Genomic DNA, 27,167 nt, shown 5'->3' on the forward strand with positions numbered 1-27,167 from the left:
CCAGGAGCATTCAGGATCAGGGGAACATTGTGTTTTTAAAACAAGTGTGGTGCATACGGATGAACCCTGCCTAAATTTACAGTATCTCAGCATGCTTTATGCCCTGCAAAGCATCTCGTCAGGTTTTCCTCAAGCTTTCACAGGTGGGTGCTTGCTGCCTATGCAGTTTCATACTTGTGTCTTTGTTTACATGTGCCAGAATTTGTCACAATGCGATAATTCTGTATGGTGGGTTGCAGGGTAAGTGTGCTTATTGACGAAGTGGTGGCTGCAATGGAGCCTTTCCTAATATCTATCCGCCTCCTGCTGGGATGAAAGTAAACTGATGTCTGTGGTCTCTGTGCTGCTGATCCTCCTTTTGTCTTTTATTGCTGCCTCCTTCCCTCTTCTTTGCTCAGCTGTTGTTCTCCTCCCTTTTCCCCTGTCCTCGCTCTGTTTCCTCTTTGTGAAACCCCCACTCCTCTCCACTTTGAGGGATTATAAAATAAGACATATCTGTCTCTCACTCACTCAATATTTAATCACAAAATATATTTCCCTGACAGTCAGGCTAAATATTTAAATCTCGCATATATATATAGCACAGCACTGAAAATCAGAAATTATAGAAAGCCATGAAATCACAAGCTTCAATGTCAATCAGTGTCAAAATGAGGGTGTTATACTTATGATCTATTGAGAATGTTTCCATCTTCAGTAAAATACCCAGAAGACGTGTACAGTCCTTTTTCTCTTCATGGTACTGTACTTGACTTTGACTTTTCCTAATTTTCCTTACTAGCAGTACCATTACAGTGGGTGTGGAATGACAGATGCCCAATGGTATTTTTGCACTCTGCTTTGATTGTTGTCTGTTGTATTGTGTGTTTCTATCTCCAAACAGAACTGCTTGCACCAGCATGGGCGAAATGACGCAACTGAGGTTGTGTTTATGTTTTTACTATTGTTTTGGTAACCATTTTATCATGGAATTGCACCTGTGTCCACCTGCTAAACTAATCCACACAGGTAGTATAGCCTAATATGGAAGGTGTCCTCAAGATGCCTCCGGATTTCCATCAAAAGACTGGGGATATTGCCCTCAATGGAAAAAAAAATTTGTCTTATCTTTTTTTTTTTTTTTTTTTAGATAAAACAATAAATCATTCTCCATCATGTAAGTGGGATATTTACAGGAAGAAATACTTGAGGAAAAGACTATTCTTTTTCTCACTGTAATTATATTATAGTGGGGGTATTGTTCACCTGTACTGTAAATATATCAAAATATGACTTAACTAAACTAAATAAAACAAAACTAAAGATAACACAAGAATTATAATGGACATTATTCTAAGACACTTTAGTTGTAGCCTGACTGCACAGCTATCGTTATGTAATAAAATAGGTTTGTGTGCATCATTAGGCAGAGAAAGCACAGTGATAGGGTTTTCTTAACTTCCAAAACATTAATTTATCTTAAAAAAGGGACATTATTTGCCCTTGGGGACATATTTAGAGGGCCATATTTATATTTGGAAACCTGCATTTTAGTATTTTAGGGCTCTGCAACACTTTTTTTTTTCTCAGGCTTTCATTGAAACCCCACCTCTAACTAATATGTTATTCCTCCTACTAACACCGTAATAATCTTGCTCTAAACATAAGGCTCCATGTCTGCCCTGTTGTAGTTTAGGAAGAGTCATCTTAATTAAGATGAACAGACAGGTGGTTTGGGCTTTGAGACCCAGAAAACTATTGAGTCAGATAATTTAACATAGCAGCAGTGAAAAAGTTGTATTCAACCCAAAAAGAAGTGAAGAAAGTGAGGCTATCCTATTATACCTCAGTATGGCTCTCTCCATTAAAACAAAACCCAAACCATATCATGTTCGAATCTAAAATAATCTATGTGATATCTGTAATTCAACCAGTGGTGGTGAAAGACTTTTTGCTGATTTGTTTCAATCTTTCACAGAGATTTTGTGTCAAGGATACACAGAGTAACAATGGTTCAAGTGGCAATCTCGAAGATTTTCATTTAAATAAATGTCTGTGGAGTCACTATCTATTCCCAAATGATTTAACACGATAGCGATTGAGCCTATGGCCCACTGATGAAAGAATTGCAATATACATATATTTGCAGTATTGTGAACTGGGTGTCTGTGGCAGCATTTCTGGAAAAAATGCTGTATTAAGTTACTGCTGCTATTGCTGCAGCTTCACATTAAAAGAATTTAAATGGCAAAACACAAGTAGACTTTTATTATGAAGTAGTGACAGGAAATGCAATGTGTTTGTCAGTGAGCTTAGCACTTACCACGATCGTTCATCATAAACGTGTCTACAAAACAAGACAATGGTTCTTTTGGGCATTTTTTGACAGCGGATCAGTTTGAAATATTGCAGGGAATAATGGAACAGTCAGGTGCAGCCACAGTGAACTGTGAGATGAAGTGCTGCAGGTGACAGGCTAAAATCAGATCACGATTGCTCATAGAAGGATGGAAAAAGGCCAATTATTGCCTGACTTCTTTATTTAAACAAAAATAATTTGTTTTACCTCCACCAGAATTCTGTGACCTCTCGTATTTAACCGCATTTGCTGTTACCATCAGTAACTACAGGTGTTGCAAAATCAACCAGGACTGAAATCTTCGAGATTGCCACTTGTTAATATGTCTAAACTTTACATTGGACCCAACAGGACATACTACTGTAGTACTGTACTTTACCCTGACATCCGCGTTGATGACAAAGAAATGAAACATGAACTGAGGCAGACTAGAAAGTTATACTCAGGTTATATACTGTAGACTGTAAAAGATTCTGTAGTCTGCTGGGAATGTGCAAAGGGGAGCTGAGGGTAAAATAAGAAAGTTCTGGATGAAGAGTCACTGTTAAATTGGGATGTCACAGGTTTGCAGTTTGTATCGTGTCTAAAATGTCATATTTTAGAAAACTGTAAGGTGTTATCGGTTTTTCTGCAGTCATTGGAGGACTGGGCCCAGTCAACAATAGTCATTGAACAGTCAGTTAACTGGAAGACTCATGGAGTGCCTCCTTTTCACGACGGGATAGAGTAAGGAAAAGGTCGCTGCTTATAAAAGAATGTCATACAGGGTGTATGATAGGGCAGGAAAATATGGAATACTCAAAACGATGAAACGCAAGCACCTTGATAGCACTTCCATTTGGGGGTTTGGGTTTTTTACTCCCTCTCAGTACTGTATTGTTTATTTTATCTTTTTCTCTTTCTTTATAAGAAAGTCACTTTGTACTGTGGTTGGCCGCTCTTATTTCTATGTCTGTGTTTCAGTAGGGTGGGAAATGAAGGTGGTTTCAGTATGGACAAAGGATATGTTTTTATTTTCTGATCTACAGTATTGGCATCTGATATATTTTAAAATTAAAATTGCACATAATAAAAAATGAAAGCCTGGATCCTGTTTATGTCAGTTCAGGTCCTCAGTGTTTCTGGCAGGCAGGTCTGATCTCAACTGTTAACCACTGCCAGTGCTGGTTTCTTCTTGAAACATCAGCCAGCATGCAAATGGACAAAATTGATCGGATTTATTGGAAATGATTAGTTCCCAGTCAAAAACCGTTTATGTTACCTCTGTTACAGTATTTTCAGACAGCTAAGTCCTACATTAAGAAGAACTGGCCAACTGTCGAATTCATACTACTAACAAATAGTGGGCAGCATTTTAATAGTGGTCATAAATAGTGGTGGCAGGAGCAGAAGAAGAATCACCAGAGGTCGAGGAACGTGAGGGAGAAGGGAGAGCGGCTAGAGCAGCAGCATCAATAGATGAGCTTGAGGAAAGAGTGGAGGAATGTCACCCAGAGAGGATGGCTGCAAACAAGTTTATAGCCTACTTTCAGTTACTATTTCTTCATCCTCTCGTGTTGGCCTGAGGGCAGGCTGGACGCTACAGTGTCTCATTATTGCCTCTTGAGGTACAAAGTGGTACTATGAGCCGGGATGGGCTGGGGCTAACTGGTTGACGTGCGAACTTCAGTAGATATCTCTGCAATGCAATACACAGACGTCTTTGACGTAACGTCAAAACTGTTATTTCTTCACATTCTGTTGTTTATCTTAATTAATTTTTGAAGGTTTTAAACTAAATTACTGACATATTGGCAGTCATTTGTTTAAAGCCCCATTTGCGCACAAGCGGTGGACCTCCACCCTGCTTGACAGACGGTATGTTACATCACCTGAGATTGTCATACATGTGGCCACTAACACAAATGCCGATGGCCTCTCTGCCCTCAGATAACTTTTACGGCACACCGAAACCTCCAGCGGAGCCATCCCCTGCAGCCCCTCCTCTGAATGTGAGTGAGGCCCTGCTGCCTGGAGCCCGGCCCAGCGCCCAGGGCAAGAGGAAGAGAAACCAGTCAGTCAGCAACATGGAGCAGCGCGCCAGCCTGGAGCCGCCTGAGGAGGAGGAAGAGGAGAGTCCGGTTGTTAACGGCAATGGGGTGGCCATCACACCAGGTACTGTAGGGTGAGAGAGAAAAAAGTCAGTTTCCTGTTTTGATGTTTTTATTCCAAATTTTCCATCTGGTCTTGTCTGAGATTAGATTCACACTCTGTTGTCACAAGTGCCGTGATCATGAAGACATTTTATAACATCATATTTTGGTGAGGAGAAAATCTGGTTGGAAGCCCTGTACTGTCCCCTGGGTTATTTTATTTCCTTTTTATTGTCCCTTAAGGATAAATCAGGAGTCTATTTTCTCCTTTATTCCAGTTTCAAATCTGAAGTTTATATAGTTCGGCCAGTGCAGATGGCTACAAGTCTGACAACAAACTGTACCCTGACCAGTCATTACAGACATTAACAGACTCTACTTGCATGAGTGTGAACTGCAAAGGTTCTCAGTAACCTTATGTAACAGAATGCACAAGTGCACCTTAATGTCTCTACTGTTATCACTATCCAGAGTCTCATTTTGGCTTCAGTTCCCATCTCTCTTCCATTTTTCCATCTCTCCTTCTGTCTTTGCTCTCCTGCCACTGGCCTTTGTCCTTGTTTCTATTAATACCCCAACTCTCCCCTCTCTCTTCCTCTCCTCCATCCTCTTCATTCTGAGCTCTCTAACTTCTTCTTCGTCTCTGTGGTCCTGTCCCTTCTGCCCTCTCCTCTTCTGTCACCTTCCCCCATCTCTTTTTCTAGTCAGTGTTGTTATAGCATGTCATATTTCCCCCCTTATTCTCTTACTGTCATGTGTTGTGATATATTTACTTCCTCCTTTCCTCTTATTTTTTACACATGCTCTTCAGACATCACAACAAAACCATAAGTCTCTGTAATTTGATACTGATACCACATGAAAGATAAACAAAAAGAATAAGAAATGTTGGATGGTTACAAGAAAAAAGACTTAGATTGAAGAATTGGAAATTTGCTTCAGGAAATTTGAGCCACAGGTGTGAGAGGTGAGCATCTGTACATACTGTCTATATCATACTTTTACTGCAGTTATTATACACAGACCCTGAAATCCAATCCATGTATTGTGAAATAGCATTGACTTTCTTCCATCTTACTTTTCACATAAGAATTGCGATGTCACAGGCAATTTTTGTTGTTGTAGTCACCCTCCCCTCGCGTGCTCTTCATCCGCTGACTTAGATGCCACCAGCTTTCGCCTCACTCAAAAAACCTTTCCTTGTGTTTCTGACTCAGTCTCTGACCCCTAAAGTCACTGTCTTTCCCTGTTTCTCCATTTCTGACATCTCCATGTTTTCTCCTTTCATGTTCATCGTCCTCAGACCCCCCCCCCCTCTCTCTCTCTCCTTGGGGATCAAAGCTCCACAGTGGCTTGGCTCTGAGTCATCATGCATGGTGTGTGTCGTCTGTATCCAGATCTACGTGTGTGTGTGCAGAATGAATTTGAGAATAACTGTGTGTGTGTGTGTGTGTGTGTGTGTGTGTGTGTGTGTGTGTGTGTGTGTGTGTGTGTGTGTGTGTGTGTGTGTGTGTGTGTCTGTGTGTGTGTCTGTGTGTGTGTGTGCACTCCACAGAGTCCAGTGAACATGAGGACAAGAGCACAGATGCCTCTGGGGAGGTTGCTGTTGAAGCATCCAGCCAGGCCCTAGCCTCTGCTGAGCCCCCCACCGAAGGAGAGGAGGCCCCAAAATCTCCCTCTAAATCCCCCGCCAAAGTCCCAGACGCAGATGAGGAAGAGCTCGGTCCTCTGCCTGACAACTGGGAGATGGCCTACACTGAGAAGGGGGAGGTCTACTTCATAGAGTAAGAGAAAATAATACTCTTTGAAATCTATTTTGGATTTTTTTAAATATACAAATATAAGGATTTTTCTCCCCAAAAACAGCATGTTCCCTCATGTCTCTATCTGGTACAGGGAATTATGTCTTTATGTATTACATGATGAAAACAATAATGTCTGAAAATAATAAACATGCTGAAAAACAAATCCAATGTAATGTACCTCACAAAGTGCACGCTCTATAAAAACATGTTTTATGTTTGGCTGGTTGTGTAAACTTTATATTGCTGGCATCTGGGTTTAATAATTGATGTAATTTAATGCTGCTAATCAGACACACAGGATAAATATACACACTTAGACAGACTTACACAGCCCTGCAAACTTTGCCCTCTCCTCTCACCCTTACTAATTAGTGGCTGAGGGCTAATTAGTGGATTAATGGCTATTTAGTTTACCTTAGAAATCCCCTTGTTTCTCTTTGCCCCTGCACACACACACACACGTACAGACACTTTTATGTCCAGGTCATTAGTGTTTCTTTGAACTCATCTCTTTCTCTTGTCCTCACTGTCAGTCTCTGTCTGACCTCTGCTTGCCCCTTTCCTCTCCTTATTGCCTTCATCTACACATCTCTTTCTTCTTCTCCAGTCACAACACCAAAACTACATCATGGCTGGATCCTCGGCTCGCGAAGAAAGCAAAGCCACCAGAAGAATGCAGGGAAGACGGTGAGTCTGTATGAGTCTGTATGACCTGTTTACCTGTTTGCTCTCTTGTTTTGTAGGCCTTGGTATGTGTTCATCTGATTTGAACTCATCTTTTGGCATTCATGAGAGTCTCTGCATTTCCTGCTGTTTGTGTACCTGTGTTGTCTGTTCCTGACTCGCTGTTTCAGTGTGTTTTCCCTCTTTGAAAAAAAGAGCACAAAAATACTCTGCTGTTTGAGGTGTTTGTTTGTCTGCTGCTGGTCTCACAGGTTTTAGGAGGAGTGCTTGCATATAAAGGAAGATTATGAAATATAGAAAGAATAAACCTGAGAAACACATTTTACCTTTCTAGGTTTGTTGTTGAGAGGTGTTCATTAGCACTGAAAGGTCTTGCTACATGTGTAGAGAGGAATGCAATCACGTTAATTCAATCTTCTTTTTAATGCTTCATGACCAAAGTAAAGTAATAAATTGAAATTAGAATACGACAGCTATAAGCTGTTTGAATAAGAAGAGACACTTTCGCTGTCTTTTCTTATTCTGTTGTGGACATGCTTTATGTCCAAACGTTAGTCGTTGCAACTTATTAAAAAACTCTAACTCTATAACCTGTGCTCCAGACATCATCGCTCCAGAATAAAACCTTGTTTGTTGTTTTTAAATATAAGGCTGGTATTAACAATTTGTCTAATTGTCAACAAATCCCGTAAAAAGACCAACAGTGTGTTAGGGTGTTTCTCAGCACTTTGTGACCGCCCTACCCTTTCTGTGGAGCTCAGCTGCAAGCCCATGTGTCGTACTGATGATGTAAATCATATGAAAACGAGTCACAAATATATCAGTTTCATTTTTCAAAAAAGGTTAAATCATTTCCTAAAACAGCTGGTCACTGTAGTTTTTAGCAAACTCTACTCAAACAGGCGTAGAAAGTGTATTTGTTGAAGACTAATTTAAGCTGCGGATTAATACATGATTGATGCTCGAGTCCATCGATTCCCAGCAGAAATTGTTATTATTTTGTTATTATTCTTTTCTAACCTGTCATTTTATGGCCTTTCAGATCCCAAAAGATTGCTCTAGTAACTTTTTACAGTGGCAGGATGATATATGTGGGATTGAGTGACTCATTTTTGTTTTTAATAGTTCTTAGACAACAAAGATGGTCAATGGCACAGAGGAATGAGCTACAGATGGGGGAGAAACTAAATGAAAAACCAACATAGAGTGTCTTAGTGAGGTTCTGGGCCACCACGAACCACCAGAACAGCTTCAGTGCTCCTTGGCATTGATTCTCCAAGTCTCTGGAACTCTACTGGAGGGATGAACACCATTTTTCCAAAAGATATTCCCTCATTTGGTGTTAAGGTGATGGTGGTGGAGATGGAGCTGGCTAGCCACATGTGTTCAATTGGGTTGGTGGCTGTGAAGGCCATAGCATATGATTCACATCATTTTCATACTCATCAAACCATTTCAGAGACTAAAAACTAAGATCAGTGCTGATGTCAGTCATGTAAATAAAAGAGAGTTCCTCTGGTGGTTCAGATCAGTGATCAGATTATAACAATGCAGTGATCTCACATCCCTGCTGCTGTCACAGCCTTCGGTCAGCGAATTAGGTTGTGATGTGATTCACCGGAGCAAGATCTGAATCAATACCTTCTCTTCCTCTCCTCTGTTTTTCATCTCTTCAATTTTTTCCCTCCTCCCTTCTCCCCTCTGCACTCCTTCACCTCACATCTCTGTTACTCTCCCCTTTCAATCTCCCTCTCTTCAATTTTCCTCCTCCTTTTTTCTCTCACTCTTATTCTCCCTCTCTCCCTCTACCCAGTAAAGGGCCAGTCTGTGACAGGAATTCTAATAACACCGCTCAGCTCTGCACAAACTGGTTTTCGCTCTCTATGCAGACACACACACACACACACACACACACACACTACTGTTGTCAGTTCACAAACCCTTTTCACAAACATGGCCGACGTACTTCAGCTTCATCTTGGCAGAGCAAAGATCGGTTTTCACCAATGCCAGCAATGTTCAGAAGCCAAGCTTCTGTCAACTGAGGCGCTCTGTGATCACTTATTTTGTGTATTAGTTCAACAACTTGCTGTTGCTTCTGGCTCTGTTTGGGTTTGGGTTTACTATCCATACTAAATAAGTATCTACTTCAGCACATGATATTAGAATTTGAACCCTTTGTAAATTGAACAAATAAAAAAACAAAACAATGAATTTGTTTGTGTACAAACAAGACTACCAGTCCACAGCCATGCTAGCATCTCTGAGGCTGTACATGCTTATGTTAAGCAGGTATAATGTTTACCACGCTAACCATCATAGTTTAAGCTGTTAGCATGCTAATATATGCACTAGCACTAAACACAAAGTACAGCTGAGGCTGATGGGAATGTCATTTTTGCACATATTTAGTCATAAACCAAAATATTAAATAAATTGAAATTTTGACCAGATGATGGCGGTAGATGAAAAGTCAAGGGATCATCAAAGTTTGTTATAATCCATTCAGCAGTGGTCAAGACATTTCACTAAAAGCCAAAACTGTTAAACTTGTGGTGGCGCTAGAAGAACGGTCACCAGAGTCAGTAGGATTCATCCTATGGGGAAAATGAATGTCTGTACAGAATATCATGGTCCCCCCCCCCCCCCCCCCCCTTCACTTCTACTCCTTATAAAAAGTATTTTTTATAAATTCAAAAAAGCTAACAGCCCAGGGATTAACAGTAGCCATAATAGGCAGTTAGCATTTTGTGACTTTGCTTTAGATCCTTGTGTAGCCTTCCTGACTGAAGAAGGTAGGATATGTCAATGACGACACCTGAACTGTCAATTGGCCATATTAAAACATATAATACGTGATCACAGACTGTTTTTTGCTTTTTGCTTGACTACTTCAAACCTTTTTTCCCCTCAGAGATGTAGGAGGTAGATAAATCAACCATGTTTGTGAAAGTGACAAAAATATCCATTTACCGCCCTTCATTTCCTCATCTGTCTGTCTTTATTTCTTCATTTCTCTTTCTTTTCATTTGTCCACAGTTTATCTACCGTGCAAAGTTGATTTAGACTTTCTCTTTTTTGGTCTGCCTGTTTCCATCTTTGGGTAAGCAGTGGTTAAAGGAAATTAATGCTTGAGCGAACACTGGCAGAGGATTTTGAATCAAAGGCTTTTAGTAGAACGTTTGTAAAGGTCTTGGATGACACATCACATCCTCTCGCAGCACCTTGAAATGATGCCTTCCAGAAAAAAAGGTTTAGTTTCCAGGAAATTTTCTCTTTTTCAGGATATACAGTAGTTTAATCCAGCATGCTGCACTTTAGTTTACTCATCATGTTATTGTTTTATTGTAATGATCCCTATGTAGCTCTTAGTTATGTACTGTAGTGCCGGTTTCTGATGTTTACACCTTTTGTGTGCTTGCTGAGCAAGTGACAATTTAAAGGCATTTTTTATTTTGCCCACATTAAATTACATGTTTTTTGAATGATGAAATATGCATGGAAGCAAGGATGTCAGATTTTGCAAGGAGAGTGAATAAAACAATAAATGTGGGGAAGAAACAGCAGGAAGAGGTGGTGTTGTTTTTTAACTGCCCACCTGCCTGAAGGATTTCCCAGAGTCTCACAGCCTCAGGCAGGAAGCAGACAAACATTCAGACATACTTGCATCAATGGTGTTTTCGCATCTTCCCTCTCTTTATTCCCTTTCCGTTGCTTCCAACTCATGTATGTCTGGTCTTTTTGCTCCACTTTTCTTTAGCATTTCATATCCTCATTCACTATTCCCTTTCCCCTCGCTAAGCTTCTCAGCTTTTCTTTGCTCTCTTGCTGCGTTTTTGGTGAATATGAGGAGCTGCTTGTTTGTGGCTATGTCTTTGCAAAAATATGCAACTTTTGTGTGCATTGTGTTGTATCTACAGTGTTTTCAGAAAGTATTCAGACCCCCTCACTTTTTTCCCATTTTGTGATGTTGCAGCCTTATGCTAAAATTGTTTCAATTAATTTTTCCCCCTCATCATTCTACACACAATACCCGATAATGACAAAGCAAAAGCAGGATTTTAGAATTTTTTTCAAATGTACTAAAAAGGAAAAAAAATTATATATCATATTGACATAAGTATTCAGACCCTTTGCTCTGATACTAGAAATTTAGCTAATGTGTCTCCCATTTCTCTTGATCAACTTTGAGATGTTTCTACACCTTGACTAGAGTGCACCTGTGGTAAATTCAATTGATGGAACATGATTTGGGAAGGCACACAGCTGTCTATATAAGGTCTCACAGCTGAAAATGCATATCAGAGCAAATACCAAGCCATGAGGTCGAAGGAACTGCCTGCAGAGCTCAGAGGCAGGATTGTGTCGAGGCACAGACCTGGGGAAAAAACATTCTGCTGGATTGAAGGTTCCCAAGAGAAAAGCAGCCTCCATAATTCTTAAATGGAAGAAGTCTGGAAAAACCAGGACTCTTCCTAGAGCTGGCTGCCCGGCCAAACTGAGCAGTCGGAGGAGAACGGCCTTGGTAAGAGAAGTAACCAAGACCCAAATGGTCACTGGCTGAGCTCCAGAGATCCTTTGTGGAGATGTGAGAATCTTCCAGAAGGACAACCATCACCGCAGCACTTCGTTGATCTGAGCTTTATGGCAGAGTGGCCAGATGGAAGCCTCTCTTTAGTTAGACACATGAAAGCTGCTTTGAGTTTGCAAAAAAGCACCTAAAGGACTCTCAGACTGGGAAAAACAAGATTCTCTGATCTGATGAAACCGAGATTGAACTGTCTGGCCTCAGTTCTAAGCGTCATGTCTGTAGGAAACCAGGAATCGCTAATCCCCTGCCCAACACCATCTCAACGATGAAGCATGGTGGTGGCAGCATCATGCTGGGGGGGTGTTTTTCAGCAGCAGGAACATGGAGACTGGTTAAGGTTGAGGGAAAACTGAAGGGAACAAGTACAGAGATAGGAAGTATAGAGATATTCTTAATAAAGACCTGGTCCAGAAGGCTCGGGACTTCAGACTGCGGGTCAACACGGCGGACCCTCCTGTCAACAGGGTCAACAGGACAATGACCCTAAGCACACAGCCAAGACAACTTAAGAGTGGCTTATGGGCAACTCTGTGAATGTCCTTGCATGGCCAAGCCAGAGCCCTGACTTGAACCCAATCGAACATCTTTGGAGAGACCTGAAAATGGCTGTTCACCAACGGTCCCCATCCAACCTGACAGAGCTTGAGAGGATCTGCAGGGGAGAATGACAGAAAATTTCCAAATCCAGATTTGCAAAGCTTGTCATGCCAAACCCAAGAAGACTCGAGGCTGTAATCACTGCCAAAGGTGCTTCAACTAAAGGGTCTGAATACTTATGTCAATGTGATATTTCAGTTTTTCCTTTAAGAAATTTTCAAAATTGTAAAATCCTGTTTTTGCTTTGTCATTATGGGATATTGAGTGCAGATTGATGAGGGAAAAAATTAATTCAAATAATTTTAGCATAACGCTGCAACATAACAAAATCTGAAGGGGTCTGAATACTTTTGAATGCACTGTATATGCTGAAATTCCCAGAGTTTAAAGGTTTGTCACCACAGATCTGGTTTGCTTGCAGTCTTTTTGTCAGGCAAGTCTTTTGTTACGTAGCACAAGCCAAAATCTCCTCTCTTTCTCAGAGGAGCCAAGAACAGAGCGGGACAAGCTTCGAATCACGGCAAGTGTTGGTTTCAGTTCTGCCCTTGATACATAATCAATCCCAATGCCAGTTTCAAAGTAATCTCAGTGCTGTTGATGAAAATATGCTGCTCATGCTCATTTAGAGGCAGGAATCCTCACTGGGACTGATGTCACAATTTCGAAACCCTGTCTGAGGGCAACAGACAAACTGTGAAGTAGGAAATGAGACTAGACAGAGGTGGTGAAAACAAGAAATATAAGAAATGATGGATTTAGAGGAAGTGGTAATGATGAGCAGAGGGATGTCCTGCGAGAGCCTCTTCTTGAAACAAGCAAGAAAGAGACAAATGGAGATGGGGAGAGGTTTGCATATGAAGATAGTTGAAGTACTCTCAGACGCTGATGGAGTTGTGCTATATTACCTCTGAGTTACATCACTGTTATTACACTCAGTCATGTCTGGACCAGGACCATTTCTCTGTCTATATTTTTCTCTCTCTTTTAATCTCACTATTCTCTCTACTATGTCTCTTTTTTTCAGTCTTGACAGCTGCTTTTTATTTCCTATCTGTGCTCTCTAGATCTAGATTCAATGCTGATACAATGTATGTTAATATGGCAGTGTAAACACAATACCAAAACATTGAGTTGCAGTCTATAATTAAAGCTGCAACAATTAGTTGATCAGTCAATTAGTCAATCAGGTGAACATTAATCTGGAACTATTTTCATAATCGATTAATATTTTAGGTCATTTTTTAGCCATTCTAGCTGCAAGGTGGTTTGGTGATCCTGTTTGATCTAGTGCCATCATCAGGTTAAAATCCTGATTTTGGTTTCAAAAAAATCAAATACCTGCAAAATTAAAGGTCCCATCAGCCTCAGCTGTACTTGGCGTTTAGTGCTAATTAGTAACTGTTAGCATATTAACACACTAAATTAAGATTGTGAACATGATGAACATTATACCTGCTATGTTAACATTGTTATTGTGAGCATGATAGCATGTAGTAAAACCTTATAGAGCCACTAGCATGGCTATAGACTCTTAGTTCTATTTATGCTAAAGTGCCAAAAATTCATGTTTTCCATCTTTTCCTGTGTGAATATATCCGGGTTTTCTTATTTTCATATGATATTAGACTAAATGTATTTGGGGTTTTGATTCTTAGTCAAACGAAACATTATTAAGGAAATAATTTAGAGAGGGAATGATAATGATTGATTGCATCCCTACATAAATTATTATTGTACAAATTTTAGAGCTTGTTTTTTGGTCTGAATTTCATTCTTGAGTTCATGTTTAGTATATTTTTAGGGGCGACTGTGGCTCAGGAGGTAGAGTGGGTCGTCCACTAACCGGGAGGTCTGTGGTTCGATCCCCAACTCCTCCAGTCGTAATGTCCTTGGGCAAGATACTGAACCCCAAATTGCCCCCGATGTATCGTGTCTGTGTGTGTGTGTGTGTGTGTGTGTGTGTGTGTGTGTGTGTGTGTGTGTGTGTGTGTGTGTGTGTGTGTGTGTGTGTGTGTGTGTGTGTGTAAAGTGCTGTATGTATAGAAAAGGCCGCTGTGGAATTAGTGTGTGAATGGGTGAATGTGGCAGTAGTGTAAAGTGCTTTGAGTGGTCAGTAAGACTAGAAAATATAAGCTATATAAAAGCAGTCCATTTACCATTTACCAACATAGATGCCTATAAACAAGCACTTGAACACACAAGCAAGCCCTTCGATGTTCATTCTGTACACAGTACAAGATGAGTTCTTTGATGTAGTGTCAAAGAAGATAACGCTTTCACTCCTTCAGAAATTATTACACAGTTTAGCAATCTAATACGCACACACACACACACACACACACTGCAAATATAGACTCAATGCATAAAAACACACACAAATTCTCTCTCTCTCTGTATTTCAGTGGCAGGAAATAGAGACAAGACAGAGCCCTCAGCTCAGGCGAGAAGAAAAGACTTCCACTGGTGGTTTCCATGGAAACTGTCTCCCTTTCACTTTAGGGGGAGGGCAAGCGACTAGTGGATGAGTTAGGCCGACATTTAAGGTGGCTCGTGGATAGGGGGGGAGGGAATTTGAGGTGGTTTGAAGTGTGAATCCATCTGACTTTTCCACCTCGGGGATAAGAAGGGTCGTTTGAGGTAATGGCAGTGCAGGCGGTTTGAGCAAACAGTAAAACAGAGAAAAGATAATTGCGGCATCCACCCCTTTCACCTTGGGCTGCACAGTCAGCATGCTCAGCAACCAAGACACACACACACACACACACACACACACACACACACACACACACACACACACACACACACACACACACACACACACACACACACACACATTCACAAATGGATTATTGATATCAAGATCACAAATCTGTTCATAATTACATTACAGCATGAGGGGATGATGCCACAGTATCAGTGTCAGACAGACCATTGAATTGAAAAAAATAATAGAGCTGGGAATTTGTGTGTGTGTGTGTGTATGTGTGTGTGTGTCAGTCACTGTGAATCTCAAAAGACTTGAGAGGGTCGGGTAGTGTTTTTGGCGTGGTATTCTTTAAAAGTTTTCTGTACTTTTGCCAATACAGTATCTTGATTGGAGAAATCTAAACATTTTGGTAATGCTTTACTACTGTGGGTCTGTAATTTGAAAGTAATTTCCCAAGCTTCCTGGAAATAACTGGAATTTCCCACTACTTATAGGTAAATTTAATCCATCGCTACATTCAAATTAAATACTAGTGTAACCAAGAGTTTGTCAGTTCACAGCAACTGAACATCAGTTCACAGCAACTGAACATGCTCTGCTGAACATGCATTCATGTGAAATCTATGAGCGCACAATTCAACATATTTACTATGACAAATGATTAAAAATATATTTTTTTTTAACTTGGGTGTAAATGGCATTTTGAAGGATGCTCCCATTTTCTCTATAATTAATACCAAAAATGAATAGTTTTTTAAAGGACACAAAATTGTAAGGAAATTATTGTTACCACCACATTTTTTTTACAAAACCCATTTTTCATTATACAAAAGCAGCCAGGGTTTTCAAATATAAAATGTTATCTAAATACAAACAGCCAAACAAGAATTTTTCCTAAATAAAATACAGTCTAAAATGATTGCATTCCTGATTTAAATAGTGAACAATCTCATCAAACAACAAGAAAACAAGACTGCCGATCAGGCACTCTCAAACACTCTGTGCTTGACAATTTTTGATACACAGTGCTACAAACACATTTTGGTTGGTATTGAGGTTTTGTTTCCAGTGGTTGTGGAGTTGACAGACATGAGCAGTTACTGCCTTGTGCAAGCTAATGAGGAACGGAGCAGAAGCATCACAACTAAACTCCCCAACCCGCGCGCCACCACTACACAGTTTTCCATACAAAACCAACCCCCAGCACACGCTTAAACACACTCTATTCCCACTTTGTGTGTGTGTGTGTGTATATATATATATATATATATATATATATATATATATATATATATATACACACTGATTGGTGTATGTGCATGTTTGAGTTTTTTTAATAAGCTCAGGGTCATGCCATGTCCCTGATGACTCATTGTTAGTGTATTTGTCATCTTTTCCAGTCCGTATGACAATAGTATTCTACTGTTTCCGTCAGCTTTGCTTTATTTCCCTGTGGAAAATGCCCATCAACACACACAGTCATGAATTCCATGAATTAGACTCTTACTCTTATTAGACAAGACATTAAGATGAATTAATATGAAGGAGCAAGATCAACCTTTCAGTAAAGCTCACTGATGAATGCTAATCAGAAGTGCTGTATTTCTAGTGTATGTAGTACACTAGTATTTATGTGTGAGGGGAGCAGCTTGGGCAGATGGACTGTTATTGTGGGTGTGTGTGTATTTTTGTATGTTACCTCGGCCTTATAGTTTGAGGTCAATGCCCTTGTTGTGTTCCTTATGCCTTAGTGAAGGCTGAGTGCTAAAGCCTAAAACCCAAACATCTGAACTGAATTTTGCTTACACTGGCAGTGGGAGCTCATTATAGTGCAGTCTATATTGTGTGTAAGAGTGTATGTGCATGAGAAGTTACGAGAAGTGAAATAGGCATAGAGTACGGAAATTTTAGCAGTGCTTTGAGCCAGTTCTTTTATGATGGAGAGAGGAGAGATAAATCAGCAAAGGTATGGATGAAGTGAGGAGGGGATAGAGAACCAGAGGAGGAGACAATTGACACAACAGCCATGGAAGCCATCCAAGGTGAAAATGAGTGGGTGGGTGAAAAAAAGAAAAGGCAAACATGAAGTAGCATGGTGAAGGTATTTTGGCCTTGAAGGATTTGTGCACACGACAAAGGGAAGAGAATGAAAGAGAAGGAGGGCAGAATGTGATGTGTCAGAGGATTTAAATGTTCCTTTCCTCCTGCCCAGCTTTGTATTGATGTCTCTGTTGTGATTCATGTCTCCATGAAGAACCCACCACTGCAGATCAAAGTGTTGTATGTCTATTAAAGGAACACTTTGGGAGTGCCTAGCTTTGAGCCCAGAGATTCATGTTGTTTCCCCTCAGTGGTTCAATTTACTATCTTCCTTTCTTCTTCTGCTCTCAGCATAAACTGACTTCATTTCCCTCCTCTTGTTTTCCCCTTCCTCTCAGAGCTGCCCTATGGCTGGGAGAAGATAGATGACCCCATCTACGGCAGCTACTATGTAGAGTAAGTCTCCCTGTTGACTTGGTTAACTGAGCTGCTCTGTAGTAAAATAGGAAATGCATTTCCATGGTTTACAACAACTCGTTATGAATTATAAATGACAAAATTCTCATTTCTTTTTTATGTCTTTCTGCTCATTTGACTACACTGTGACAGTGAAATGAGAATACTGCGGATATAATCTGTTCTCCTGGTCAAAATTATTTAATTTGTCATTTTCGATTTGCTGTCTTATTTGGAAGTATATTACATTTTTCCAATCCAGCCAAAATTAATTTTAATTAGAATTGAAAACTTACTCCTTTATTTGGCTATAGCTACAAATTACTTTAAGAATAACATTTTAACTCAATTTTTATAGAATTATCTTACATCCAGTGGAAATACAAGGTTTGGTATGCCACCTCTTTCGAGAAATATCTGGGTCTTAAGCTTACTAGATGTTTGTAACTCTTCTTTTAATTGCACTCACTGCAAGTTGGTGAGCTTGACTCTTGATTTTCAGTGATTAGGAACACCTTAATCCAACTGAGGAAAAAGCCTTTACTTTTCGACCGAGTCATCTGATTCAGAGTCACCATTAAAAAAAAAAAAAAAAAAAATCAGTCAGCGGGACTTAAAGGCCTTGCAAAGCTGTTTTCAACTCTTTTAAGTTTAGCCCTCTGCTTTAGAGCCTGAATGCTGTAAATGACTTGAAGTCACCAGACTCTACCGGATGTATTATTCAGGCGGAATTTTTCCCACCCAAACCTAACATATGATTCATGGCAGTGTCAAGCAACTACATGGGTGTAGGACCTTTAAAAGCATCAATACTTTAGTACACTAAATGAGCTTTTTTTTTTTGATTCTTAAGTACATTTTTACTAAAAATACTGAACTGCATTGTGGTATTGCTATTTTTGGCTTGAGAAAAGGCTTTGAATTATCCCTTTTCTATTATTTGTAATGATGCACTGTATTTTCAGTCACATCAATCGAAGGACTCAGTTTGAGAACCCAGTCCTGGAAGCCAAGAGACGCCTTGAGCAGCAGCGGCAGATGCAGAGCCAGGGACTGTCCGCTCTACCACTGCCCACTATATACAGAGGTACACATGGAATACTACAGTATGTGCAATATTTGAATCAAAACATGCTGACGTTCTCACTCAGTTGCACAAATATGAAAATGCTGGGACTGCAAAAAGGGCATGCACGGCACATGGGCCTGGTCTCCAGGGCATAAGGGACCCCTGCAAACTCATTTGCTGATAAATTTTTTAATTTATTGTTAATTTTCCTCGTCTGACAGATATTGTACAGATTTTTTTTTTTAATATGTTGGACATTGTGCATTTTTCATTATTTTCCAAACCCATCTCATAGAATGAGCAGTTTCATAACTATTTGATGGGGCAGATGCACAATGTCACAATGTACAGGGTCGAATGGAGATCACTGGCAGTGCAGTAGACAGAGAACGTGCTTGCCCTGAGGCCCACTAGCGGGCTAATCCAGGCACATATATGAGGACTTACTAGACCAGTACATCATGTACTGCTTCATCTGAATGAAAACTGCATATCTCCAATGAGTCAGCTCATTAGGAATTAAGGAACATGTCTATTTATTGGTGTGCAATAGGTTTAATCAGCACTGACAAGACAATTTCACGCAAAAATAATTTGAAAAAACTAAATGTACAAGTTTTTCTAAATATCAAGGCTAAAAAATGTCATACTTCAAACCGTCTGTCCCTGCAGAGAAGCCGTTGTTTACGAGGGACCCAACCCAGCTGAAGGGCACCTTCCTGTCCACAGCCCTGCAAAAGAGCAACATGGGATTTGGCTTCACCATCATCGGAGGTGACGAGCCGGACGAGTTCCTGCAAGTGAAGAGTGTAATACCAGATGGACCGGCCGCTCAGGACGGAAAGATGGACACAGGTAATTATGTTTACAGTCGCAGAATTTTGACAACTCACTGCTGATACTGTAATGCTGTGTTTATAGAAATGCTTAAGCACAGCCTCATTATTCTGACACCTCAACATTATGGACGTTAATTTCCTGCCAAAGCAGATCGAGTGCAAAGACCTTTTTCTGGCAGAGTTTCAGTTCAATTTAAGCAGTTTTTTACCTGCTTGTTGGGTAACTTCTGTCAACATTTCTTGTACCTAAAAGGCCAGGGGAGCGCGGTAGTGTGTCAGTGTCCAGTAAATGTGGTGCTGTTTGATGCTGTAAATTTGGCATCAAAAGTTAGACTTGTGCCTCTGCCAACTAAGAACATTTATTACCATAAGCACTAGCACTTTAGTTATTACACATGGTCTACGTTTGTATTTTTGATATATTGTCTTCGTTGATTCAGTGATGTATTGGATTCAATTTAAAAACTCCTCTAAATTCTCTCTGAAAAAAGACAGTGACCATAGTAAGTTAGTGTCTCAGTAGTTATACGCACTTCTAATGCTTCCCCAAGTGGTAATTTGGAGCATCATTGTTTATTGTCCATTGTCCATTAAGGAGATATAAAGGCTTAATCTAAAGTATGTTTTGAAATGGCTGTTTTCATCCAAATTAAGCACAGCTCAGGTTGTCCTTTCCTTAAACCTTCACCTATCATAGGATGGACACATATAGATACAACATACAAAACAACACTTGCTCTGTAGAAAAACAACTCTCTTCATCCATTAAAACCTGAACTTTGTGACTCTTTTTTCAACCTTATGGTCCATTTTTGTTGCCAACAATTTGTCTTTAGCTGTTTGAGTGTTAAAGATTGCTAATCTTTCACAAATACAACTCAAGCAAAGTTGTTGAAATCCCCCTAAGATGTATACTAAATAAATGGTATCAATAATGTGAACAAAATTGCAGTGATACTCAAAGGTATGAAAAACATCTTAGAAGTGAAGTGGTAGAGGGTTCAGTATCCCTAGAAATATGAATTCACTTTAAAATGGGCCATTATTGGCCCTTGGTGACATATTTTTTGGTGCCCTATATTTGCGCCTGTAGCGGTGTGTCCCAGACAAGGGCTTCAGTTTCCTCTCATCATTACACTGGCACCAGTGGTCACAGTATAATCAAAAATCAATAATACACAGGTTTACCAGTGCCATGAAATTGCCCCATACTTGCGTTTGTACTCCGATACATAAAACCAAAGATCTGTAACAGCCACACACGCAGTGATACACATCTCACATGGCTTACTTAGCGGTCAGACAGACCCTGCTATATTTGGAAGGTTAACGGTGGATTCCTGCAACAACCAGCGTGTTTTCATTTGGAATATCCTTGAGAGAGACATTGAATCCCTACCTGTTCAATTACCTTAAATTGCTGTGGATGAAAGCCTCAGCTAACAGACTCATATGTGGAAGAAAATACCTAAAGAGTGATCCAAAGGTTTATTCTCAGGATCTTCTAGGTTACAAAGATTGATTTTTAATGTTTTACAGAAACAAACCTTAGTTTAGGCCTAATTTCAAAGAGCTGATGTTGGTAAAAGTCATAGTGGGCTGTAGTCTTAGGTTCAGAGAAGGAATTACTGTTTGAGGCTTTATGTGTGCTCTGCTCTGAACCTGTCAGCTGGCCCTATGCCCGACATGATTGGTGCCTAAACTGCTCATTTAGAGCTCATTTCAGAGCTGGGAATCCTCTTTCCTACCCTCAGCTTCTCTCTGCTTTTATGTCTATGACTATCAGTTTCTCTTTTATCTGGAATCCATTTCTTTGCGTTATCTCCATCTCTCTCTTTGTCTCTCTGGCTTACCCTTTATTATGCTTTCTTATCTAACCGTGTCATCTGACATTTCTCCCCTGCCTTTAGCCTCAGTATGTTTTCATCTGCTTTCTCTTTCTACCTCTCTAGTTTTTCTCTCTTCATCCCTCTATCCTGGTCTGTCAGCCTTTTTCTCTCTCTCTGTTCTGATTTCTCTCTCTCCAACTTGCTCCTCTCTGCTCTGTGACATTGCCAGAGCCTCTCACACACATGCATGCACACACACGTTCACACTCACGCATGCACACAGTCACACTGTCACATATGGGCACTCCCTGGCTGAGATTAGCTGGCCTATTTGAGCTGTGCAGCATTGCTCTTAGGGATTGTGTATGATTGTGCCTGTGACATGTGGTGTGTGTGTTTATATGTGTGCACATGCTCTTGGGAGTGTGTGTATGTCTGCATGTGTGACAGAGAGTGCAGCCAGAAGTGTGAAATAGAGGATTTGAGGCAGCTGCATTTGTCATGGGGCTGTGACTTTAAAACTGAAATTCGTAACTTTCCACACGTTCAAACTATAGCAGAGATGACAGAGTATCTAGTGTCGCATTTGGGAAGTTGTTTCACCCTCGTTATTTTTGGTATGCAGGAAAAATGTCATGACCAACCAGGTAAAGTGAACACGAATACAAAATAAATTTAGAGAAGTGATGAGATAAGACAGCATCGGTACTGCCAGCTAGGGCAGGTGTAATCTGACAAATACAACTGTTCTTACACACAAGTTCATAAACAATGGTAGATATTTTCGTTTTGTGTTTCCATCTGGTCACCAGAGTATCATGAAAATGCAAAATCGTAATGCATCGTGCATGAGCCAAGACTCAAAATTGTTACTACTTCTGATTTTAACTGTGTGCATCCATTAAAATATTTAAGATTTTCATGATTAGAGGGTGTCTTTGAAGGTCAGGGTGCAACAGATGGTTGTCATGTCCACAGAGACACTGACCCTGTCTCTCTCTCTCACCTCTCTGTCTCACACATGCACTTTTACATTGCCTGCAGTGGCAGCGAACTGATATTATTTTCCTTTGTGGCTCTTGAGAGGGACAGTGTGCTTCTTCTGTGTTGTTGCAGCATGTCCTGATGCCGCTGAGATTTGACATTTGACATTTATGGCAACAGACGGTGACAAGTTGAATTTTTGCAGCACAGTACGTTTACACATGAACCCCTGAGACCAGATCATGTGGTCTATGTAACATGTAACAGTGTGAGTATGACTGAAGCTGTTGTGTCCTTGCTATCTTCTTCCTCTTCAGGAGACGTCATCGTCTACATTAATGACATCTGTGTTCTCGGCACCACACACGCCGATGTTGTCAAGCTGTTTCAGTCGGTACCAATAGGTCAGAGTGTGACCCTTGTGCTCTGTCGAGGATATCCTCTGCCTTTTGACCCTGAGGACCCCAGTGGCGCAGCGAGCACCTCCCTGACACCGATCGGCCTGGAGCACCGCCCCCTGGTGGTGAACGGCCGCGGCAGCTACGACCCGTACCTTGAGTATCTGTCCTTGAGCTCCCAGCTGCCTCCTCAGGCCCTGGCCCAGGCCGGAGCGCCTCACCCCGGGGACACGCATCTAGATGGCTCATCCCTGCCGCCCACCACACCTGGCTCAGCCTCGGCACTCACACCTCACGACGACAATGTGTCCATGGCCTCCTCGGGGACTGCAGGGGTTGGCGGGGCAACAGCAATGGCGGCAGAGCTGCTGACGGTTACTATGGTGAAAGGGACGGAGGGATTTGGGTTCACTATTGCCGATAGTCCCACTGGTCAGCGAGTTAAACAGGTGATGTATCATCTGTGCATCTCTTCATTCACTTAGAAGACCGTGATTAGTTCAGAAATAAAAGGCTTCAGAGCTGTTTGATATTTTAATTGTATTTTACTCTCTGTGTTTCAGGATGTGAATATGTTCTTTAAAGAGTGAAATCTCAGTAGTCAGCTAAACTCAGTAGCTGAGTTGAGTTACAAATTAAACTCGCGGGAGATTTAAAAAGCAGGTCAAGGTAAATTTAATTCAGTCAATGCAACTAAGAAGAAAGAGACTGAGATAAGAACAAAGTCAGTTCAGCTTGTGTTGGATTTACTATCTACTACGATTGTAATGCATGAAGAAGCTATAGAGCTAAAAATCCCAACCCGTGTACTTAGAATCCAGGCAGTAAAGAACAGATGAATTAGACAAGATTAGTTGTGATGTGATAGGTGCTATTCCTCATCCATGTTGTTTATATAGTAAAACATCTGCACTACAAAAAACAAGACATCTGTCTTAACAAGTCATTTGTTTTATGTTCAGTATTCTGTAAACAAATTAAAAAAAATAATTGCACCTGTTCATGGTGAATTTTCCATTGTTTTCAAAAATTTCCACAAACAGTCTGCATGTCAGTATCTTGAAATATTGGTCCTGTAAATCTTAAAACAGTACAAAATTCTTTAAGTGATTTAGGAACCAGTTGAAATAATCTAAAATAATATGATTTGGGGGACCAACAATAGATGACTGGTTTGCAGAATTAACAGGAAAATGACGAAGCAAAGTTCCTCAACACAAAAATAAATCGTGTGCAGGTTTCCACTCTAACCCTTTTATTAATTATCGTGGACATTAGGACTTTTGTGTTAATGAGATTGAAGGTACCACAAAATCATATCGGAGCAGGTCGGATGGACTGATGGCGGATGTGTCATGTTGTTGTGGTGCAGGTGCTGGAGCCGGGCTCGCAGGGAGCGTCGGGGCTGATAGAGGGAGACCTGATCCTGGAGGTTAACCAGCAGCCAGTGGCTGCAGCTGGACATGGACGAGTGGTAGAGATGCTTAAAGAGTGTCCTGTGGGAGCCGAGGCAACACTCCTCATACAAAGAGGAACAGGTGAGAGAGAGAGAAACTGTTTCCTATTTTCTTTTCTGTTTCTCTGTCTGGCTGCTTGGTATTTAGGTTGTATGCTTCTAATACAGTTTCTGCTGTTCATTCATAACGACGTCAAGGAAGCTTGTAAATGGTACCTAATAAAACTAGTGGCAAAAAAAACAGATATATAGTAAAGATTGATAGTAAACGAAAAATGCAAAGTTATACTTATTGATGGATAAAGCATGTTTTATTTTGTAATGACAGTAACATTTGTTTTGGGGGTTATAAATGTGATTTGCTTTTTAAAGCAGTTTTTTTTACTGATACCCCCCAATCTATTTACAATTAGTATCAAATCACGTAAGGCATTTTTGGCACCTTTCAAAGACCAAAATAATTGTAGTAAATATAAAGTAGGGGCCAGTGCAAGAAGAGCTGCCCATCTTAATATAAGCTGACTTCCGATTTAAATGCACAAATATCATGTTAGTGTGCATCTTCAACTCCAGCTGCAGCTTTGCAAGAGAGGAGACAAGTAGAGTTGACAGTGAGAGCTGAGAGAGCAAAAGAGAGTTTAATTATAAGACATATTCTATTTTTGAACACTTTCAAATGATTTTATTGAAGTCTCTAGATTTTATTTTTTGAGTATTAGGTAGTTTGTAGGACAGAAAAATTATTTTGCCTCATACAAAACTGAGCATATGACCATATTATTTCTTGAAATAACAAGTGTTTTCCTAAAAAGTGTAATAATTCAGGATTATTTCACAGACTAATAATTTCTTTGTCTTGGTTAAAAAAAAAAGAAACTTTAATGATCCCCCCAGGCAAATTAGATCATAGCAGGAGCAAACAGCCACAGGACACATTATTAGATATTAGAAAGTAGAAAACATAGAAATGAAATGAAACAATATGTTGTTGCTGACTCATGCTGAGAATACACAGAAACATTACAGATCAGAAAAGAATGTAAGCAGATGTCAGTGTGTGTCACACCATGTGTTCTGAGTGTTTTCCAACTACGGTCTTATCACCAACATGTTATCGATGTTTTTCCACTGAAACAGACTGGAGCAACTCAGAGAAATGTTTTAAGATAGAGCAACTCAAAAGCTGCTCAAATTTAACATGCAGTGGGGAGTTGGGGTGAGAGGTGGAGTTAATTTCCCTGTTAGGTGTAGTACATGGGTTGTTCACGTGACATGGCATTTTCACTGTCACACAAAATGAATGTTATTAGTATTCCCATTATTTAAGATGGAGTAAATGGTTAGATATTTCTTTGTTTTACATGGATCTGTTATTATAAAAACTGCTTTGTTTTTAGATTTTTTAGATTTTTGAGCAAAATCTCAAACTTGTCCCGTTTGACTGTCTTATTATAACTTTTATAAATTAAAAAGAAAAGCATAAAATTATTGGTAAATACCTCAGGCATAATTTTACAACTGTATGTTTTAGGAAAAGGCAATCATCTTTTTAATCTATATATTTCTAAAAGCATAGAAGCTTGATGCATTTTGTCACTGAAAACCATGTCCCCCGGTGTGACTTTATTTATTTGAAGGACATTGAAGGTCAAGGTCCCATGGCGTACACATGGCAAATTTTTGTCTCAGAATTGTTCAAATATTTAACTTTCTTTGAACCGCTAAAAGTTTTAAGTTTTGTTGTCCTTTGGTGTGAAACCCCTATATTATATTTTTTTAATTAAAAACTGCATAATAAACTACATAATTATGGAAAATTATGCAAATGTGTCTTGCTACCTACTGATGACTTGTTAGCTAGGAATAGCAAGGTCAATAATGGACACAAAAGACTGAAGCATCCTTAAGTGTGACAGAAAATGTCTTCCACCGTGACACCTGTACACTCAAGCCGGAGGACATAGATGTCACACAAGACAAGGTCTCTTTAGGAAGCATTTTAAATAATTAACTAAGATTTGTTTAACTCTTTTTTTGTTCTTTTTTTGACCGTTTTCAGTGTTTGTAAATGCAATAATTACATTAATTAAAATATTCCCTGCTGTTTTTGCAGAAAATTTGTAGGCTAGTGTCATAAAAATAAGTTTAAAATGTGATACTTCACTCAGAAGAATTGAGGGAGAGAATAGAGTGGGAATACTTTAATGTGATACCTTTCACTTTCTCTTTAATGCAATAACTATCATATCTTTCCTTTACTGTGACATATTGTCCTGTGGTTCGAGACAGATAAAAGAAACAAAAGTTTTTTATCTCACAATATCTTAAAAACGGTCGGGCATTGGGGGAGATATAATCAAAACTAATCTTAAATTGGTATAATAACAGTTTTGAAAGGATGACAGCAAGGTTTGACTCATTTATTGAAAAACTAGATGAAAACAAGTGTCTAACAATGAAGATAAATCTCTCTCATGCTATCTGCATATTATTTAATATTTTTTTCCTAGTTTTTTTGTGTCACACCATAGGACATATTTACGGTGCAGTTCAGCGACAATTTTCAAAAAAACAATAAAAGAATTGACAAAGTTGCTGATCCCTTATTTTCTCAAATATCAGATTTCACATAACATATGTACTTTTTCTTCAAAAGTGGTGTTTTACATAAAATGCATTTTTCTACCGCATATTTGTTAATTACCCAAATGCATTTATTTTACTGTAATGTGCTTTGGACAGAAATGACTGTGGAGAGTGCCATGTAGCTGGCAAACAAGCTGAACTGGTTGGCATGATGCTGTTTGGCTACCTGTACTGACTCTACTCCGAACTCTGAAATGATGACGCTTCGATTGTACAAACAGCATCTCTAGTGTTTTCTGTACACAAATGGTCAGTTTTGATGAGATACTGGATTAAAATCAGTTGTTGCAAAAGGGGAATATAAACCAAAAAAGCTTTAAACAATATGCACAAAGTCCCTTTGTGTAATGTTGCAATTTCAAAATTATTGTCTAAATCCTGATGAACTGATAAAGTCTGATTTGTTTCTTTGTGTGACTGACTACCCACCATCCTGTCGGAACCTGTGTGTTCGTTCCTCCCGATCTTTCTCACATAGGCACAATGTCCTCCTACACACACTTGAATTTTTAGCAAACATTTAAAACATTTTCGATATATTTCTTTGTTGGCTATCTGTGTATTTAGACAAAGAATTCAGGGCTAGTATTGTTCCA

The 27,167-nt window shown here is 39.8% G+C and overlaps 1 protein-coding gene across 7 annotated transcripts in view; it reads left to right on the forward strand.

Annotated features, from left to right (window-relative positions):
• LOC120792986 (membrane-associated guanylate kinase, WW and PDZ domain-containing protein 2-like) overlaps positions 1–27,167 on the forward strand; it is a 69,187-nt gene that overhangs the window by 25,400 nt on the left and 16,620 nt on the right. For all 7 annotated transcript variants that reach the window (XM_040132468.1, XM_040132469.1, XM_040132470.1 and 4 more), the window contains exons 4-11: positions 4,268–4,492; positions 6,026–6,254; positions 6,883–6,962; positions 17,293–17,350; positions 18,316–18,437; positions 19,092–19,274; positions 22,389–22,918; positions 23,842–24,007. In XM_040132468.1, coding sequence (XP_039988402.1) covers positions 4,268–4,492; positions 6,026–6,254; positions 6,883–6,962; positions 17,293–17,350; positions 18,316–18,437; positions 19,092–19,274; positions 22,389–22,918; positions 23,842–24,007 — 1,593 coding nt within the window. The remainder of the gene's footprint in view (positions 1–4,267; positions 4,493–6,025; positions 6,255–6,882; positions 6,963–17,292; positions 17,351–18,315; positions 18,438–19,091; positions 19,275–22,388; positions 22,919–23,841; positions 24,008–27,167) is intronic.

Source organism: Xiphias gladius, chromosome 8 (genome assembly GCF_016859285.1).
Source record: "Xiphias gladius isolate SHS-SW01 ecotype Sanya breed wild chromosome 8, ASM1685928v1, whole genome shotgun sequence".
Lineage (NCBI taxonomy): Eukaryota > Metazoa > Chordata > Actinopteri > Istiophoriformes > Xiphiidae > Xiphias > Xiphias gladius.